The sequence below is a fragment of the Carassius gibelio genome, chromosome B3 (assembly GCF_023724105.1).
Source record: "Carassius gibelio isolate Cgi1373 ecotype wild population from Czech Republic chromosome B3, carGib1.2-hapl.c, whole genome shotgun sequence".
Lineage (NCBI taxonomy): Eukaryota > Metazoa > Chordata > Actinopteri > Cypriniformes > Cyprinidae > Carassius > Carassius gibelio.
Genome location: NC_068398.1, coordinates 26,554,661 through 26,575,432, shown reverse-complemented (window position 1 = coordinate 26,575,432; position 20,772 = coordinate 26,554,661). Strand labels below are relative to the sequence as shown.

The window sequence follows — 20,772 nt, the reverse complement described above, 5'->3', positions numbered from 1 at the left end:
AGCCATTTGCTTTCCAAATCGTTTTGATTAAATGAAGCAAACTAGATAATCTGAAAAGAGATTATAGAAAGCCGTTTGGTTAGAAAGGCTCTGTCCAGGATAGAAATAAACAGCAATGACAGCAGATGGCAACCTAGGGGATCTTTACAGCGCTCATCCAATAACTGTCTGGATCTAAATCTGGATCCCAATGGGAAGGAAGAGCAACCAGCAAATGTGCAAATGCGTATCTGCACTTTCAGAATATTCCTGAGCCCCACTTTCACCGTCTTCTCCCTTTCACTTCCTGTGCTGGCTTGCATTTCCTGTCAACATGAATGCACTCTTACGCTCTTATCTGCCTTGTCTGATCACCCTTGACTGAGCTGCCATCATCTACTCTCAGATTAATGCTTCCCCCATTAAAACCCGTCATTACAGCTTTCAGAAGAAGGACAGTTTGACCTTTGAAGCATCAGAACCAGCAGGCCAGATTGTACATTTAGTTTGACTGTTTTTCTGATGTTGAAAAACTTGTTTATCAGGGATATTGTAGTTTTTAATATATATATATATATATATATATATATACACATATATATACACACACACACACATTAGGGCTGGGCAAGTTAACACATTATTTGTCACGCTTTAACGTTAAAATTAAAAATGTCTTGTAGTATGCACTATAAATGTAGGAACAACTATTGTTTTTGCCCCAAATATGTATAAACATTATCTATGTATGTAAAATATTGACAACTATTTTTTCAAATATTAATATTATTATTATTATTTTCAATTTGTCGTTTAAATTATGGTAATTCATAATTTTCAATTTCATACTCTCTCTCTCTCTCTCTCTCTCTCTCTCTCTCTCTCTCTCTATATATATATATATATATCATTATTTTATTTTTCTAACCTTTATTGCATAACAGATGTATTGTAGTGTAGTTTGTTTTTCAATTTAGTTTTATTTCAGTAAATGTTAATGAATTTGTGCATGCATTGTTAGTATGCGTGGATGCTGATAACACTGTTTTGTAAGCGATTTAGTCAAAGGAAACGTGTTCTGTTTTAGAAAGCCTTAAGTTTGCATTATCAGCACGATGAATCACATATCCAGCATGCAGTTCAGAAAGGAAACCTGAAGATTTGAGCCTGAATCTCGATGGGGATGTGGTTACAGGGACTTTCTGCACAAGTTCTGATTACATAAGCTAAAACAACATCAAATCATTGGATACTCTAGAAAGCCTCTACGGCTGTCTACAAATGCAGTTGTGTGAGGTTTTACAACGCAAACTGCCTGTGCCCTAATTTTCACTTTTTTAGCATTGTTAATTTCTCATCTGTAGATAAACAACAAACATCAGCTGTCTTTGCCAGTGTAGGGCCATTGTGAATATAGGATCCTCATTTAGTGTGTAATCAGCTTTAGTAATTGGCCTGTTTGAGATTTCCTGTCAGATGTTTGACCCCAGTGATATAATAAATCCCTAGTATCAAGATGGCGGTTGGGTGACGTGGCGTTTAATGGGGTGTTAGAGCTGAAAATGAAGATGAGACATCACACAGATCAAATGGTTTTTCACACTAACCTCATCATTTCTCCCTCTCACACACTCTTTTTGTTCTCTCTTCAGGCGCATAACTGCATTTTGTGTTTGTGCTGGTCAGGGTTAAAGGGCATTGTGTGTAGATGCAGTGATGTGAAAGGAGCTTGTGTGTTGCTGTGGGCAGTGTGTGAACTGCTCTGACCCACAGACTAGAGTCTCCTGATAAACAACCACTCATCTTTTTCCTCTTGCTTTTTTTCCATGTACTATCATTGCATTTATCTCTTAAGTTATATATTGGTCTGCTTTTCTGAATTTGAAGAGTTTTTGAAGAATTTGTAATTTTTTAAAAAGCACATAGCCTACACTGTACATAGCAGAATTGATTTGATATATATATATTTTTAAATATTTTAAATGTAATTAGTAAAACATAAAAAAAAAGGAACGGTCGAAAACAAAACTGAACTTGCCGTATGTAATAGAAAAATAGGAACAAAAACCCTCTCTTTTGTTCAAAATTTTCTAATTCTAGATGTAAGCTATATTTATATCCATATCTACCAGGCTTTTTTGTGTATTTATCATTTTCTTTCTTTTTTTTTTTTAAGTGTAATGTTTTCAGTCTGCAACAACTTGAAGTTATTTGACATGTTAGTAATTAATATATATATATATATATATATATATATATATATATATATATATATATATATATATATATATATATATATATATATATATATATATATATATATATATATATATATATATGTATGTATATGTGTGTGTGTGTGTGTGTTTATATATATATATATATATATATATATATATATATATATATATATATATATATATATATATATATATGTGTGTGTAATAAATATATGAAATTAATAAAAAATAAATAAATAATATAAGTTAATATACATAAACTGAACTTATATATTTACACACATACACAATGATGTTTTTGTCTTTATTTCTCTATATTTGTATTTATTTTTTAACTTTATTATATATTATATCACACTGTAATTTATTTAAATCTATATTTAGAAAGGGGTCATTTTACAGACTGTCCATCAGACCACCCAGACTTTAGCCTGGACGAGCACCATTCACAAATGTTGATAAATCTCTAGTATTTGTATCAGCAGTGAGCTCTGTGACTCAAGGTGTATTAAATATGGGGCAGAGACACACTCTCAAGACTGTGAACCTGCTGGATTAGACTGTCTCCCGGATGTGCCTGTTATGATATTATTTTTAGATTCCGCGTGTGCAAATGCGTATGTGTGACAGGGGTAAAGAGGTGCAGAGTAACGTGTTGTTCCTGTCTCAAGGTCTTTTAACAAGCTTTTTTCTCTCTTAATCTTTCTTTTTTATATAAACAAAAATAACATTTTTACCTGATCCAAAAAAAGCTGAGAAGTATTTGCACCTCACTGCAGTAAAGATGTTTCCTGTGATCTGCACGACGCAGATAACCAATTTGCTATTTATGATTTTTCTCATTTACCCGAAAAATGTTTTCTGTTCTCACAGCTCCTTTAAGAGAAACTTTATACATTTATACATCAACTTTGGATTTAATAGTCTTATCTCTTCCTTTCTGTTTGCCTTCCAGCACTGAAAAGTTCTGCATCCTTTCATGAGCAGAGACGAAGTTTAGAACGAGCTCGGGTAAGTCCTTCACAGATCCTAATCAGCTCTTTCCAGTGAAGCCAAAACAAATCTTTATTTCTCATACTTTCCTCTTGTATCTCAGACCGAAGACTACCTGAAGAGAAAGATCCGCAGTCGTCCAGAGAAGTCAGAGCTGGTCAGGATGCACATTCTTGAAGGTAGCGCCCCTGCAGTTCAAACTCTGACTACACCTCATAGAAAGACTATGGCTGCGTCCGAAATCACATACTCTCTGAGTAGATACTTCTGTGGAATGAGCAAAAACTTATTAAAAAGTTATATCAGTTACCCGGATGAGCCCGTGTTATCCGCTTTTACCGGTTGCTATCGAGGGATAACATTCCTCGGACTGTCGAGACTGACCGATCAGAATCAAGTATTCCACAGAGCCGTCTGATAAATAGTATTAATGCGAGTAGTATGAATGTAATCCGGATGTTGTCTTTGTCACGTGACCTACCAGTGTCAGTTGTGTCACTTCGCTGCCATTCACAAATCCTAGCAGTAAAATGTCCACCGTATGCATGTTTCAAAATCTCACCATAAATATCAGCGGCTTTATACCTACTGTATAATAAATACTGAGTTCAGACATACTACTCACAAAGAGTTTTTCTCCCACTATATAGAAGAGAAGTATGTGATTTCAGATGCAGCCTGTGCTCTAAATGCATTTATTTCAAATGTGGTACGTACCATTTCAGCTGAAGTGCATGTAATGAACAATGTGATCATGCACATGATATGTATTTCCTGTGTACAGAGACGTCAGCAGAGCCGTCTCTACAGGCCAAGCAGCTTCTGCTGAAACGAGCTCGACTAGCCGACGATCTGAACGATAAACTCTCCCAGCGACCCGGACCGATGGAGCTCATTCACAAAAACATCCTTCCAGTGCACAGCAGCCTCAAACAAGCCATCATAGGTACTCCATATACACACCACAGTCAAGTTTTCTTAGTAGGAGAAGTAGTTCCCTTTTGTGTCAGTACAGTTTAAGTTTAATTTTAACCACAATGTATATATTTTATGTCAAATTATATTGAAATGTTTATAATATGGACTAATATTCACTAACATTCGCATTTATATTCCTCTCACTCACATTTCCTCTGGATCATTCCCTTTCTCAACCTCAATCTACATCCATACACAAGCTCTCCAGTACTCATTAGCGGTGTGTGTGCGCATTCATCTTCATATTTATATCCCGCCACGATCCTGCAGCGGTGCAGAGGGTGATCATTTAATGCAGCGTTATGGTAATGATTTCTGCGCGTCGAACACCAGGTTAAATGAATTAGAGGGGAATTTAGGTTCGTGTTCATACAGAATACGCCACTCTGTGGTGGAATGAGTCGATTAACCGTGAAGTTTGTGCAGCGTCACACAATGCAGCACAGGGGAGGAAGGCTAAGAGACGTTTGCACAGAACCATAATCATCCTAATTAGAGCATTGATGATTATCAGCATGATGCCACGCTCTCAGGACACGCTCAAATTAAATATGAATATCATGCACTGGAGTTTAAAGGTTTTATCATTCACTCTGGGACAATATTAGTGCAGCGTAAGTGCAATGTGGAAGCAGTGAACTAAAGATCAGATGTTTCTTTCATGGTGTTTTATTCATCTTGATTTTTTTTTCTTATTTAAGATTACTGACTATTACGGTTTCTACCTCATTTTTTATTAATTCATATTATTTATTTGTTTTTTGTATATATATTGTTATTTTGTATATATGTGTATATATATGTGTGTGTGTGTGTGTGTGTGTGTATATATATATATATATATATATATTTATATTTATATATATATATATATATATATATATATATATATATATATATATATATATATATATACATACATACATACATACATACATACATACATAATAAATTAATTAATTAAATAAATAAATTATATATGTAAGGAAGTATTAGAAGTCCCATACAGTATGTTTGAGCTGTGGGGATCAATTATATTTTAATCCATGCAGTTTGTTAAGGAGAGCTGGGCTGTTGTTACTTGACTAATCAAATGCCTGGCAGAAAAGAAAGCACATACAATGCTGACAATAAAATGCAATAATAAAAATAAATGTAAAATGAACAGAACTTTAGTCTGTAAGCAATCACATAGTAACATGGTAAAAACCACTCATAATAACTGTCAACATTCTGAGATTGTGGTAATAAGGTTTTCGTAGGTAAACGTCACTTGTACTTTCTTCAATAAAATGTGAAAATATTTTGTTAAGCATCCTTTTTTCACTTTCTGTTTCTCAGAGACGGAGTTTCCAAAAGTAGATGTGGAGAGCTCTTCGTTTGACGAGGAAAGCAGTGACGCGTTCTCCCCCGAGCAGACCCTTCATCAGGACTCTCCCCTCGGTCAAGGACACTTACCTTTACCACCTGAGATACCGGCCAGTGAAACAACACCAAAACAGGTGCCGTATGTCAGTTTGCATACTTGCAAACATTTTTAAGAATGATCATGTTTAGATCTCAAAGTCAAAATTTTTTACTTAAATGCAAAAAGTCCAATTCAGATTAACTTGCTTGTTAGAGATTAGTCTTAAAATGTATTGAATTTAGCTACAATTTAATGTTAACATGTTTAACTAATACGAAAACCACTAGAGGGTTTTATTATTTGAAATAAAGCTTATTTTAACTAAGTGTAATATATGTGATAAAAAAGTTTTTTATATATTAATATTTTCAGATTTATTTATTTATTTATTTCAGATAGTTGCCAATGCAACACTTCTAATTTTCATTTAAAACTATTAGAAATTGATTTTATTTGAAAATAAAGCTTATTAAAATGAGATTGTGTATATAGTAAAATATTTGTAATCTGATATTTATATTTTATTTTCAACCAACTTTTTTTTTTATTAGTTGCCAGTGCATCTCTAATGCATTTCTAATTGCCAATCAATTCTGATTTTCATTTAAGTTTAAGTATTAAATGACTAAAAACTGAAATAAATTGAATTAAATTAAAGTTAAATAGAAGTATCAAAGGTCAAAAGTACTAAAACTTAACATTAAAAACCAATAAACATACAAATAAAAGCTAATTGAAAATAGTATTAATAGTAGTAATAATAAATATAATAATAAAATACTTCAAAACAGTATCAGTGTCATGTCAAATGTACTTTCCCATCACCAGTAACATATATACTTTTAATGTGCAGAATGTAAATTGAGTGTCTCAACTTTTAATTAAACCTGCACAAATCTTGGCAGTTTGAGTAAACTAATAATCTATCATCATCAGAATATCACACACACACACACACACTTTGAAGTTTTGGTGTAGCTCGTTGTGCTCAGTCAGCTCTCAAGAGCGCTGAATTATTTGCAGTGCTCATTCGGCTCGTTCCACATCCACACACACTCATTCGCACACATGAATGTTTTGGTCCTGTAGTCACATTCTCTCACACACACACACACACACGCGCCTGTGCTTTCTGAATGCAGTCACACAAACACGATGGAGATCCTCAAGTTCACGTGCTTGTCTGGATTTTCTTAGGTCCCGCCCCCTCCTCCTCCTCCTCCTCCTCCTCCTCCACCACCGCTTCCGAACACAGCTGGCCCCGCCCCTCAGCAGAAACTAACCAATGGAACAACAGGCCACAAGCAAGCTCCTGCACTACAAAAGGTGACAGTCCCTTATTTCACCCAGGACAGCTGGAAATACAGTTTTTGCACAAGTGGCATAATGCCACAAGATAAATCCTCTTTCATACTAATGAAATGTCTCTTTTAGGGTGGTAAAGGGGGTAGTGAGCGCCCTATTCAGCGCTCTAAGAAGGTGAGAGAAAACAAACCAAAGGTGAGGAAGCTGAAGTATCACCAGTATGTTCCTCCAGACCAGAAGCCCGAGCGTGAGCCTCCACCTCTGCTGGACTCCTCCTACACCAAACTCCTGTATCAGCAGCAGCTCTTCCTCCAGCTGCAGATCATCAACCAACAGCAGCAGAACTACAACTACCACACCATCCTGCCCGCTCCACCCAAGTAAGATAAGCCAGAGATCTGATGTATTGTTTACGTGTGTGTGTGTGTGTGTGTGTAAACAATACAATAGCATATAGAATGCATTACAAAAAACTTATCTGACAAATTATATGTATATATTGAATTATACAACTATGTTACACTTTTAACTATTTTTTTCTATTTTTATTAAAAAATTAGGTGTTTCTTTTGAACAAATAATGAATGAAATCGGTTTTGCTGCATTTGATCAAAAACTTTTTTTTTAAACTTATGTGAAATATTATTACAGTTTTAAATAACTGTTTTCTGTTAATACATTTGAAAATGTACATTTTGAGCAGCATCAGTCTTCAGTGTCACATGATCCTTCAGAAATCAGTCTAATATGCTGATTTGCTGCTCAAGAAACATTTCAGGTTATTACCAATGTTGAAAAGAGCTGTGCTGCTTCACATTTTTGTAGAAACCAATTCATATTTATTTTGATGAATAAAGTTCATAAGAACAGTAAAATAGTAATCTTTTATAAATGACTTTACTGTCACTTTTGATCAGTTGAATGCATCCTTACTGAATAGGAGTAAAATATATTCATAATATAAATATATATTTATAATTTATAATATCATGTTGTTGAATGTTTACCTGTGTCTGTCATGTAATATCCAGTTAAATGCAATTAACATTATAATAAAATGTGTATACACTTTATTTAGGCCTCCTGCTGATCAGCAGCCTGCCTCAGCTAATTGCCCGTCGCCATCCAAAAATGACACGCCCCCCCAATCAACGTCCACTAATCTGATTGGTCAGAATCAGCAGACCCCTGCAATCGGAGGTGGAGTTAAATCAGGACCCCTGCCTTCCAACCTGGATGAGCTGAAGGTTGAATCCCCTGCTATGATAATATCTCTTAATATCAGCACTGATCACTGACTGGGAGTCTAATGAACTCCTGTCACATCCTGTCTTTCTCTTCACTTCCTGCAGGTGGCAGAGCTGAAGCAGGAGTTAAAAGTGCGGGGCTTAACCGTCTCAGGCACCAAAAATGACCTTATTGAGCGGCTGAAGAATTTTCACGAGCAGAATGGTGGCACCTACATACCAGCAACACCTAAAACCAACACACCAGCAGCCCCCGTAGTGGGAGGAGTCTCGTCCTCCATCCAGTCAGCAGACAGGAGTGTGGGGGTTGCTTCCTTCTCATTCATTGCTTCTGCAGAAAGGGGTGGAGCTCAGATGACAGCGCCTCAGATAATGCAGTTTGGAAGCACAAGCTCCTCCCCTCCGGTTTCCCCCGCCCACTCAGAGCTCTCATCGATTGGAATGAGCCCAGATGAAACCAGCTGTAATGGGGATGCTTTTGGGGAAATGGTAAATGTCTCCTATGCTTTTGTTCTGCTAGTCTAATGAATAAAACTGGGTAAAGTGTGCAAGTGTGTAAAAAGTGGCATTTACAGATAAGCTTAGCCTGTGTGTGCTGTGGAAGTGTTGCACCACAACAGCTAGAGGCTGGTGCATGTGTCAGAGCTACATGTCACCTCTGAGTGTTCACTCACCACAAACCACTCAATGTGAGCTTGAGGCTACACTTCAGCACAGTAAAAAGTTGCCTACTTCATTTTTTATAAGATCTCTTGGTCTGATAATTGATGATTAAACAATTAGTTTAGACTTTAGGCAACAGTAAAATGGCATTCAAATCCTGCTGTAGTTTTGTTTAAAAATCTGTTGGTCTAATCATTTATTAAATACTTTAAAACACAAAAAGTCAGCATGTTGCATAATTATAATGAAATTGAAAAAATATTTAAATCGTTATTAATGAAATCATTTATATCAAAATAATAGTTACATTATAATTCATTAGTTGAAATATGGTGGTTATAAAATTGATAACAATATTTATTAATTTATATTAGAATTTAAATACATGTAGTTTAAAATTAATATTTAATCTTGACTTCAGCTATCTTTTGTTTTTAAAGAAAATCTGTTAGTCTAAATATTGATAGTAATATAATAGGTACTTTATCAATAAAAATAAAAGGAGTTTACTTCAAATTGATAAATAGGCTAAACTTCAGCAAAATAAAAGTAAAATTCCACTTAATTTTAAATGAAGATCTAATAATTCATAATTTAATTTATTAATAAGGTTTAAAGGAAAACATAAAAATAAAATTATATTATTCAGTAGTTCTTTACATCTGTGTATGATATGAATTTAAAATTGATTGTTATTTGTATTTGGTTAATTGCTTAAAAATGTATCTATAATTGAATTTTAAAAAATCATGCCAGCTTTGCAGTAATTTTTCAGATTCAATTCACGTATAACATATATATATATATATATATATATATATATATATATATATATATATATATATATATATATATATATATATATATATATATATATATATATATAAGATTTAAGACAAATTATAAAATAAATGTGTCCTTTTATTTTTGTTTGGACAAAATATTGCACATTTCTGGAGAAAACGAGCCCCATATCAAATAAATAAGTAGCACAAATAAAATAAATCCCCTCATATAAATAAAATAAGGCTTTGTCTGTGCTCTTTCCATTTAAAATTAGAGGCAACCACTGGATTTTAATCAGAATCCAAACAAAGATGCTGCATACATGCAACAAGAACAGTTTTTAATCTAAATAAGAGTGTCTAATTTCAACATTTTAAGCAAAACCAGTATAGTCTGACTTCAGTTTTGTGAGCTGAATGAGACGCAGATTTACTCTCTGCCAGCAGGCGGCACTTAAACCGTTTCCTTGGTTATGCTGTAAACAAAGCAGCGCTGCAGTTATGAACTTTAATATGCATTATACAGAAGCAAGATGAAAAGAAAAAATACCATCTAAACTTTTCTAAAGACCATAAGTTCCCTTCAGACATGCATTCATATAAATCACATATTTGCCATTCCTGTCCCTTTCAGGTGACCTCTCCTCTCACCCAGCTCTCCTTGCAACCTTCTCCTCCTCTCCCTTCCACGGTCTGCATTAAAGAGGAGCCCGGCAGCCGGACGTCTCCTTCCTCCTGCTGTCTGGTGTCCCAGTCTGCAGCACCCCCTGTAGACAAGGACCAGATGCTGCAGGAGAAGGACCAGCGCATTCAGGAGCTCACACGCATGCTGCTGCAGAAACAGCAGCTGGTCGAATCTCTGCGCTCGCAGCTGAAGGGCAAACGTGTCGGCACTGCAGTCCGAGGGAATGAGGAACTTCCTGGTGTCACTATGGAGCTGATCAGAGCGGCCATTAAAGAGGAGGTCATAGAGGTGATCGAAGACAGTGAGATGGAGACAGAGCCGCAGGTGTTTCCGCAGACAGGAGCGATGCAGCAGCAAAGGACGGCGGCTGCAGTAGAGCTGGAGCAGGACCAGCAGCAGCAGCAGCAGCAGCAGCTCATAATGCAACAGAATCAGCGCAACCTGCAGCAGCAAGTACATCAGAGGAAGAGGAAAACCCAAAAACAGCAGCACAACCAACAAAAACAAGTCAGTACAATTTCCTTTTTGAGATTAATCATATGAACCATTATCACTGACATATAATTAGAGTAATTAAAAAAAACTGTTCCAAAACTAAATCCTGACCGGTTCCTGCTTTGAGTCATGATCCCTTCACGAAGGACCCAGTTTCTCAAAGTATAAACCACTATAAACTACTGCTAACAATATTTCTTTTCATTAAATAAAAAATATTAGATGAAAAACTTGTTCAAAAATTGTGCCTTGGCAACTACATTTTTACACATTTAAATTACTGGAAATAAAATAAAAAAAAATCATAAAAGTTGGTGCCAGTAGCCTTGTGGGCAGTTCAAATTCCTACTCAAGAAACTTTCCCGATCCCGCCACCCTCTCTGTCCCACTTCGCTTACTGTCTTCTCTGCACTGGCCTGTCATAATAAAGACTAAAATGCAAAAATAAATCAAAAAAAAAAAAGAAAAAACCAACAAATAACAAATGCATAACAAAATTAAAAAAACAATTAAATGTAAATATTTTAGAAAATTAAAAACACCAATGAGTTTACTTTTTCTGGTGAAATTGGACCACTCTTATACTGATGCCGCAGGTTTTTTATTTTATTTTAGGAGGTTTTGACTACCCGGAACATGATTTTTGAGTGAATTTGTTGCAATTTTTATGCCATTTTCCCCAGGAATGCGAGTCGCCTAGTTTGGGGTGTGATTTAGTCAGTTTGGGCTGGTTTTGTTCTGGAGACCTGGCAACCCTGGTTGTCACTGTATTTTCAGAGTACTTTTAGGAGAAAAATGATCAGATCAGAACATCTCCCTTGACACCCTAGCACTACATCGCAGCCTCCTGAGGTTATGTTTGTGGCACAGCAGTAGTCAGACGTTAAACTTTTATTGTAATGGAAAATCGCTAACCTTTCTTCTTTTCCATTTTTCCAGCAGTTGCCTCAAGCACTTACCAACCAGCAGTCAAGTCCTGTTTCTTCATTCCCAGTGGATGTACTGAACTCAAACTCCACCCCCAACATAGTGACCGACAGCAATGGCAACCAGTTCCTGCTAACTCTGTCGAATCAAAACACAGAGGCACCTGCCAGAGGCCGCCGCTCCCAGGGCAAAGTGAGCAACCAGATTAAACTTGTGCCCCGGTGCTCAGAGATGTCAAAATCTATACAATTATCAGGTAATCATTGATGTTTATGTCGTTTTCAGAGACTGCAGTCTACGCCCACCATGTTTACCAACCAATCCGTGACTGAATTCCTAAACAAAAACAACCAATCAGAACAGCCCATACAAACTGTCATTTTGAAACAGCCAATCAAAAAGGTTAGTACAAAAACACTTTATTACTGTGTTTTACACTTTTTTTGTGTGTGAAACAGATTACAATTTGAATGTGGAATACATACATGACCGTATTATTTTACGTAAAAATGTCTTAAATTCTGTCAGTCTGATCAAATAATGAAAGGAGAAAAAGATGTCTCAGCTGGTATTACTTCTGGTTCAATCGCCACATTCATTCTTCAAGCTGTTAATGTTAATTGAGACTCTGTGATAGATAATAGTGAAGGACTTTTGCAGAAAACTGCCTTCATTCCTCCATATAAGTTAATGATATGTATAAAGCAACATCACTTATTTCTGACAAGACATTGAACACGTTTATGAGACTTTTAAACGCACTTATTAAAATGTTAATGACTAATCACTGTCACTGGTGTTCAAATGAGGGCTGCAGGCATGAGCTGTTAGCCCATTAACATTGGGACTAATTGAGATGCATGTTTTTACTTTGACAGGCACTAAAGCCAGACCTAAACGTGACGACCAATTACAAAGCATCAAGCTGCACATCCATCTCATCACCAGCCAATATCCATCCATTCCTCTCTCCAATGGATTCCATGAACAACACCGAAGCCGTCCCCTCATCTCCCAACAACAACACCGTAAGTGTTTGGTTTGAGTACACGCTAAAATTCTGTTCCAAACATCATTTACATTATTGTGCCTTGCAATGTACATTGTTGTAAAGACGTTTCAATGTGAAACTGAATTTTTGCATTAAACCAGCTGTTCGGCTTAATCACATAATTAACAAAATGCTACAAAGGTTTGGGGACCAGAAATAAATAAGCGGCACAAGTGTTTTAAATATTGATAGTAATATGGACTGTTTCAGATTAAAATACTACAATGATTTCTGAAGGACCATGTGTCACTGAAAACTGGAGTGACTCGAAATTCAGCTTTGCATCACTGGAATACATTAGATTTTAAATTGTTCTTTTATATGGTCATTTTACTGTCTTTACTGTATTTATGATCAAATAAATGTAGCCTTGGTGAGCATAAGAGACTTAATTAAAAAAAATCTTACCAACCCCAAACTTTTAAACGGTAGTGTGATTTACGCGCAAACCTTGTAAACATTCACAGTGCAGACTAGAAAAAAAATGGATTCCCTTGTCTAACGTCTTCCCAAGAGGCTAACCAGAGTCATGAATAACCTGGAGTCCATTCAAAAACACTTACAAATGTGGAGTTTGCTCTCCGCAGGAAACACTGCCTGATGTGAAGCATGCCTCGAGCCAAAGAGATCTCCGAAACACCTAAGATTAAGAACTGTGGACTGTGTAAAGCTGAAAAGAGTTACAAAAAAGGGTTTTGGAGCAGAGCTTGTGTCTGTGTCTGTACTCTATGTAAAGACTGTCTTGGGGCCTGCAAGAATCTTTTCTATGTCATACGAGGCAGGAATTCTAATAAGAGGGGTGTCTAGACTGCTATATGGCACAGATTTCTGTTAGTGGAGTACGGATTTATAGGTCTGTGATATAAATAGAGCGCAGCTTGTGCTAACTCTTAAGACTTTTATTGAGACATGCATGTTAACCGTTTTGATAGTTTGGCATGGTAGCATGATCTTTACCAGTCCTGCTTAATCTGACTCTAAAACCTCTCCTCTTTTTTATTAACCACATTACATATCTTTTTATCTCTTTTTTTTTTTTTACACCTGTTTCTTCCCATCACGTTCTGTCATTTTATGCTGTCAGTTTCCATGTGGAGCACAAAAAAAGTACTTTCATGCAGTTTTTTTTCATATGGTTCAATGGTGACCATGTCTGTCCATCTCCAAAGACATCAAAAACATCAAATAATCACCACTAAAACAGCTCAAACGACTTCTTCTATTCAGGAGACTGTGAATATAGTGTATTAATAATATGGGATAATTTTATGGTGCATATGTTACGTTTTGATTTGTATGTAAACTCATGTAAATTCATTAGAAATCATCTGGTAGTGTTCCATGAAAATAATGACAGAACGAAACCTTTAATATGCACCCATATCTGTCTGTCAGGAGGAGATGTCTGTGAGTTTGGACCAGCATGCTTTGCTCTCTCCTTCCACCTTGTGTTCACCCATAGCTCTTTGTCATCAGGTACCGTCTCGTCCTCCATCTCTCTTCCGTCTTCTGTTGAACTTCTATTGTTGCCCTGCAAGATTAACTGGTTTTCTTTTCATATTAATGCTTCTGACCATTAAGTAGAGTTGAAATCCATGATTTGTCACCACTTGGGACTGATTTTGGATTTGTTTTCCCATTTCAATTGAGTCATTTCATGGATTTCGGGGAGCAGATCCCAGATCTGATTATTGAACGCGATCCCATTGTCTAATGATGTTGATGTTCTTGCAGGAGAATGGCTGCCATCAGCAGGTAGACGACCTGTTTGACATCCTAATTCAGCGTGGAGGTGATTTCTATTTTTTGATGATTTTTATTTGTATTAGATGAGAGAAGTGTATAGCTACTCACACTCTTTGTTTCCTGCATCCTACAGAAATCTCAGAGAATTTCAAAGCTGCACCTGATCCTGTTCTCGAAAGGCTTCGGCCGAACACGCCTCTTTCCTCAAGCTCCTCCTCTCTCAGTCTTTCCCGTCCTCCTGATATGCCCCTCAAAACTTTAATTTTAGAACCTCAGCCTCCTTCAGTTAAGACGCACAGCAGCTGTAACCCAGGAAGTGGGCGTCTTGAAGACTTCCTGGAAAGCACTACTGGCAAACCTTTGCTGGGAGTGGAGCCAGGAGGACCGACGACGCTAATTGTTGACCTCCACAACCAAATGCTCAGCACACCGAGTATCCTGGACCACCCACGTTCCCCAATGGATACATGTGACATGAGCTTTTCCACTCACTCGCCTTTAGATTTGATAGACTCCGCCCCCGATTCTATGGATTGGCTGGAGCTCGGAATGGGCGGGACTGGAGGGGAGGGGCCTGGGATGGTACATATGAATGGACACAGCTCCTCTAGCTTATTTTCCACAGACTTTTTGGACACTTCTGATATGAATTGGTCCAGCTTATAGCTCATGGGATATCGCAGACTGCAGTATTTTGGGAAGGGCCTATTGTGGATTAGCTTCCTTCACATAGTACAGTTTATATTTGTTTCCACTAGTGACTTTTCCCGTTTGGACTCAAGTATGGATTTTCAAAATACTAACTTAAATTGGATTATGTTACATATCGACTGACTTTATCCTTCCCCTTAGCTTGCATAAATGCTCACAGCCCTGACAGCACACATATGTCAAAGAGCCGTTTACATATCGTTTTTATCTGGGAGTCATTGTTCATCTGAAACACTTCGATCTTCACATTTGGATATTAGAACAAGATATTTCTGTGTTTTTATCATTTCAAATACATGAACTGCTCTTTTATTAATGACCTTTTAAACGAGATCCGTTCCAGATGATGGAGTCCTTCAAATGTATCTGTGATGTTTGTGTGCTTATGGACATATCCATACTTTCAATCAATATACCCTGATTTTGCATCCGTTTGAGCAAATTAATTCACTAAGTGCAGCTTTTTGAGTTTCATTCACCTTGACATTTGATTATGCCCCAGGAATAGTTTTTCAGATTTTACCTGCTTTACCAAAGATATCTGGTAGACTTATACATAACTCAACAGCTTTGAAACATACACCTGGATTTTACCATTTATATTATTGAGCCAATGTTGCTAAAAAGTTCATAGCGTAAGCCAACAGATTTCGTAACTCTTTTCTTAGCATTGATATTCATATGTTACCATAAGTGTATCGATGTTAATATAGATAATAATTTGTTATTGTTATTATTATTGATCATTAGTACTTAACACTGTTTAAATTCAGTTAGATCTTTGTTAAACAAGAGACTCTCAACAGGTACATGTATCCACAGCTACTAATGTTCAACATTGTGCCAAAATATTATTTTATGGCTATATAGATAGCCTGTAAGCTATTCAATATTTAATTGAAATATAATACAATAACTGGACTATGCTACTTTTTTCCCATTATGGAAAGACAAGCCATTCACACCTTATTTTGTTGCATTTCCTAGCATTGCAACCTGATGAGAGCTCCTTGAGGAAGTTTTAATTGCTATGTTAATAGGACAATATTAAACAATTCCCAGAGTGCTTGATAGTTAAGTGAATGAATCCGAACTAATAGCAGTGTGTTACTACTCGTCCTTGCTAGGTTTACATTGCCAATCTTGACCTCAGTACGAGACATTTTTATCACATTTTGGCAAGCTTAAAAGAGGTATTACTGCTTCATATTTGTTAGACCCAGTAAATATTTTGACTAGTGCATGATATATACATGGAGAGTTCTGAGAAATTACTTTATTACAGTGTTTTAATTTAATGTTCTTAAAAATCAAACATGCCCTGTACCTTTCAAAAATGTTTATAAATCTGCATTTTGCATTGTATATACTTTTATGCATTTTGCATTTTATATACAATTTTGCATTTGTATATGAACTGATGTTGTATATGCCAATCACAGTACACAGCGTACTGTATGGACTGCACTGTATTTTATCAATACTTCTGTCTGTGAGCTGTAAGCTAAGTTTTGATAAAGGAATATGCACCTATAAGAGATCATGTATGTGTCTAAGATGATGTGAATGTATAGTTTTAGTGTGTAAAAGATTAGATGATGTACACAAGACACAGTCACATTTAATCAATAAGGAACATTCAAATTTCAAAGACCCTCAAACACATTTGTATATTATTTCAGTTATTTTCTTTATGCATTGCTTTACTGTGCAGTTTTCGGTACTTCTGCATATTGTACATGAGCTCAGGAATGAATTGTGTTTTGTGTGTGTGTGTGTGTGTGTGTGTGTGTGTGGTAATTTGGGGGAACAGCATTACTGTCCGCAGTATTCACACTCTCCATCTGTTTGAATTTGGCTGGTGCTTCTTGTGGCCCAAATTGAACTTCATATCCACATGATCTCCATTCCACCTGCTGTACTCTGGAGAAGCAAACTCCTCAATGTTTCGTTGGCTGAATGGATTCATTTGTGGGGCTTCAGGGCCTCTCAGGGGTTAATGTCTTTAAGACTTTAATTTTTATTTTTGGAAAATAAATGAAATGCTACAAATAAAAAAATAAATGGTCTGTGTGCTTTCCAGAAGGGAGATGCCAGTTTTGTTTAAAAAAAATAAAATAAAGTGTGGGTTAGAATGTTTGACTAGTACATAACCCTAAACTAATGTATTTATAGTGGGCTTCATTAAAGGGAGAGTTCATCCAAAAATGAGCAAGCAAATGATTACATTTCAGCACAAAGATATTTTATAGTTTCTGAAGATTTCAAATATATGGCATATATTTTGGAGCTTGACAGCCTGACTTTCAGTAATATTTGTATAGCCTTAACTTTTCCTTTTAAGGTCACTTGGAAGAAAGAAAGTCATCAGGTTGGAAACATCATATGGGTGAACCATTCCAATAAGATTGATTTGAGGGGTTTTCGCACTAAAGGATCATTTTAATAGTTAATAATAACCACCTTTTGGTGTGTTTGCACCACAGAAACTACTGTAGGAACATAGCCTATTTAATTCTAACTCAGTTTGGGGGAACTTAATTAGCTCTTATAGGGTCTCAAACAGTTGTAACAGTGACATAAGTGTATGCTGACTGACCAAAAGCACACGAAACACTGACTACCTGGCATTTAAAAAAAGCTGTGTAAAATTACTTACTCCATGAACATAGAAAACAGCGATAACGGCATTTACCTGTTGTCTTCAGCATTTTGTTCTTTTCTCACCACTGCAAGTTGTGATAGGATATTTAGCGCGATTTTCATTTTCAATTGCGTAAATTGTGCGTTTACATCCCATCTCCGTTATCAAGAAACACATGACGCAACAAAAACAGCTCCAATCATGGCGTACTACATTCAAATACAAAGACCATTCACTCATATTGGCAAAATAGTCTCCCCTTCTAAAAAAAAGAGCCAATAACTGATCGGTAAATCATTGCATTACTGCAGCAGCCGTTAGAAGCTCCGGCTCCCATAGAAACCTGAGGCTAGACCAGCTAATGCACATGCACAGTTATAAGCACAATATAATTGTGCATGCACATTGGCTGGTCTAGCCTGAAAAATAAGCTGTTTTTAATGCTATTTGAGCATAAGATACAACATTCATGGGGACGTTCATTTCAGATTTTATTGATTTATATGAAATATGCAATTTATTTGCAACTAGTTTTTGATATTTCAGAAATCCCCCATTTCCTATCCTATTTCCTATCACTCCAATAGGACTTTGGTCTTTTTTGTGAGCTGCCCAGAGGCATTGCAAATACAGTATGGGAGCCAAGTGAACAGACTTTCCTTGAAAGGGACTTTGCCGGTTGTTGACATTAGTAAATGCCACAAATAATGATGTCGCGGTCTGAGTTTCTGTTGCCAGTGTGAATGCATGGAAAACGGCCCGAAGGGGAATTTGGTTCTCTATTTGGTTCTCAATTACTTGCCCCAGATTTGACAATCTCTTCTACTCATTGAAATTGTCAATAATTGTTCTAGTGGTGTTAATGTTGAAAGCTGTTCTGTGAAAGCGTTGGTAGGTTGGTTATCTTGCTTGGGACTTGTGGCACAGAATGGTTTATGACTTCCTGTTGCCTTTCTGAGGAATTTGGCTCGTTTTTCAACCACTGTCCTGATCGACTCTTTAATTTGTCTGATTTGGGTCAGATCCACTACAAGCTTGAATCAGTCAGCCCATTCTCCTCTGACCTCTAGCATCAACAAGGCATTTTCTCCCACAGGACTGCCACATACTGGATGTTTTTCTCTTTTCACACCATTCTTTGTAAACCCTAGAAATGGTTGTGCGTTAAAATCCCATTAACTGAACAGATTGTAAAATACTCAGACCGGCCCGTCTGGCACCAACAACCATGCCACGCTTAAATCACCTTTCTTTCCCATTCTGACATTGAGTTTGGAGTTCAGAAGATTGTCTTGACCAGGACCACACCCCTAAATGCATTGAAGCAACTACCTTGTGATTGGTTGATTAGATAATTGCATTAAGGAGAAATTAAACAGGCGTTCCTAAGAATCCTTTAAGTGAGTGTGTGTGTGTGTGTGTGTATATATATATATATATATATGGCTCCATGAAGATCTTTTAACATCCATTGAACAATTTCATTGAAAAAAAATGGTTCTTTACAGTGGAAAAGGTTCTTTTAACTGTGCCCTGAAAGATTCTTTGGGGAACCAAAAATGGTTCTCCTGTGGCATTGCTGTTAAAACTCTTTTGAAACCTTTATTATTAAGAATGTAGTCTAAATTCTGATTATTCAACAGGAGGCTTCACAGTGTATTTGTTTTTAAACCAGACATGGTGCAATCAACTTTTTTTTCCTAATTTTATAATATATAAAATAAAACTATTATATATTTAGAGGTCAAGCACTGAAGATGCGATGGCACCTATTGTATCCATTGGCGTTCTTCTTCCGCTCTTGAGTCTATGGCAGCCCGTAGAATCGCTTGCGGGAAAGTTGTGAAATTTGGCACACTGATAGAGGACAGTCTCGTCATAAACCACATTAAGTTATTATTATTATTATTGACATATTTTATTATTTCATCATTTTTATGAGGGTTAAGTGTGAAAACATTCTCAACTGCAACAATTACTTGATTTTACCCATGTTCAATGTACTTTGCTCTCAGGCTGCCGGTTAGATTAGACGGCTTGTGCATGATAATAAATTCATAACTTTCCTCTGGCAAGATTGGTGTAATGCACCTCCTCTATCCGCCAAATACTAATTCACACCCCAGCGTCAAATGCAAACCCTACCTCACCCCTTGATGAACCCATTAGAGAGTATCTTGACCTAAGGATGAGCGATTGTAGAGAATAATTCACTGTGCGTCTGTTGCACCGTTTGACTGCAGCCTTCCAGGACTCTCCGATTCTAACAGAACAGTCTGTTCCCATGTTCCCCACCCTCCCTGATGACATCATTGCTCCTGTCCCATGTGTTTTCCTCCTGGCTGAGTGTTTCAGTGTCCATTCATCACATGGTTTAATCAATTTACCGAGATGCAGAAATCTATCAGCTGTAATGGACTGCTGACCCAACCTCTTTCCCAGACGGCCCCTCTCTTAACGATAGGAATTAATTAAATAATGGCTCTTTCAGACGGAAGGGCTTGTCATTGTATTGCTCAATTGATAGAGCATCATATGTTATTTATTCAGTGCAATAAGGTGATTCAGCTGAGCAGCTCAAAACCTGATGGACAAAAGGAAACATAGGGTTCTTGCTTCTCTTCATTATCAGCAATGCGGGTTTCTCCTCAGCAGTTATGGGCCATCTGGTGACCCATTTCATTGGCACTTCCTCATGATGTTTAAGCCTAAGGTCATTTATTAAGAGTGCTTGCAGACTAAAGAAAGCTTTTGATGCATATGAATGTTTTGAGGGTATAGAAATTCTTATTGGTGAATAGATTTCTGTGTGCACTGAATCAAATGATTTGGGTGGATGAATCATTTTCACTTTCTTACTTTAGTTTTATTTACATTCTTACAGCCCACCGTGCCAACTGATCTCTTTCTCCAAA

The 20,772-nt window shown here is 36.6% G+C and overlaps 1 protein-coding gene across 4 annotated transcripts in view; it reads left to right on the top strand.

Annotated features, from left to right (window-relative positions):
- The window catches only part of LOC127952806 (myocardin-related transcription factor A), a 40,446-nt gene extending 23,148 nt beyond the window's left edge, over positions 1-17,298 (top strand). For 2 of the 4 annotated variants that reach the window (XM_052551582.1, XM_052551583.1), the window contains 14 exons: positions 3,175-3,230; positions 3,316-3,391; positions 3,997-4,158; positions 5,532-5,692; positions 6,796-6,924; positions 7,033-7,283; positions 7,982-8,150; positions 8,256-8,639; positions 10,233-10,790; positions 11,718-11,897; positions 11,991-12,107; positions 12,584-12,733; positions 14,491-14,548; positions 14,636-17,298. In XM_052551582.1, coding sequence (XP_052407542.1) covers positions 3,175-3,230; positions 3,316-3,391; positions 3,997-4,158; positions 5,532-5,692; positions 6,796-6,924; positions 7,033-7,283; positions 7,982-8,150; positions 8,256-8,639; positions 10,233-10,790; positions 11,718-11,897; positions 11,991-12,107; positions 12,584-12,733; positions 14,491-14,548; positions 14,636-15,168 — 2,984 coding nt within the window. In that variant the 3' untranslated portion in view covers positions 15,169-17,298. Of the gene's footprint in view, positions 1-3,174; positions 3,231-3,315; positions 3,392-3,996; positions 4,159-5,531; positions 5,693-6,795; positions 6,925-7,032; positions 7,284-7,981; positions 8,151-8,255; positions 8,640-10,232; positions 10,791-11,717; positions 11,898-11,990; positions 12,108-12,583; positions 12,734-14,151; positions 14,233-14,490; positions 14,549-14,635 lie in introns of all 4 variants that reach the window. The other 2 variants (XM_052551581.1, XM_052551580.1) reach the window with 2 other exon arrangements.
- The last annotated feature ends 3,474 nt before the right edge of the window (positions 17,299-20,772 follow it).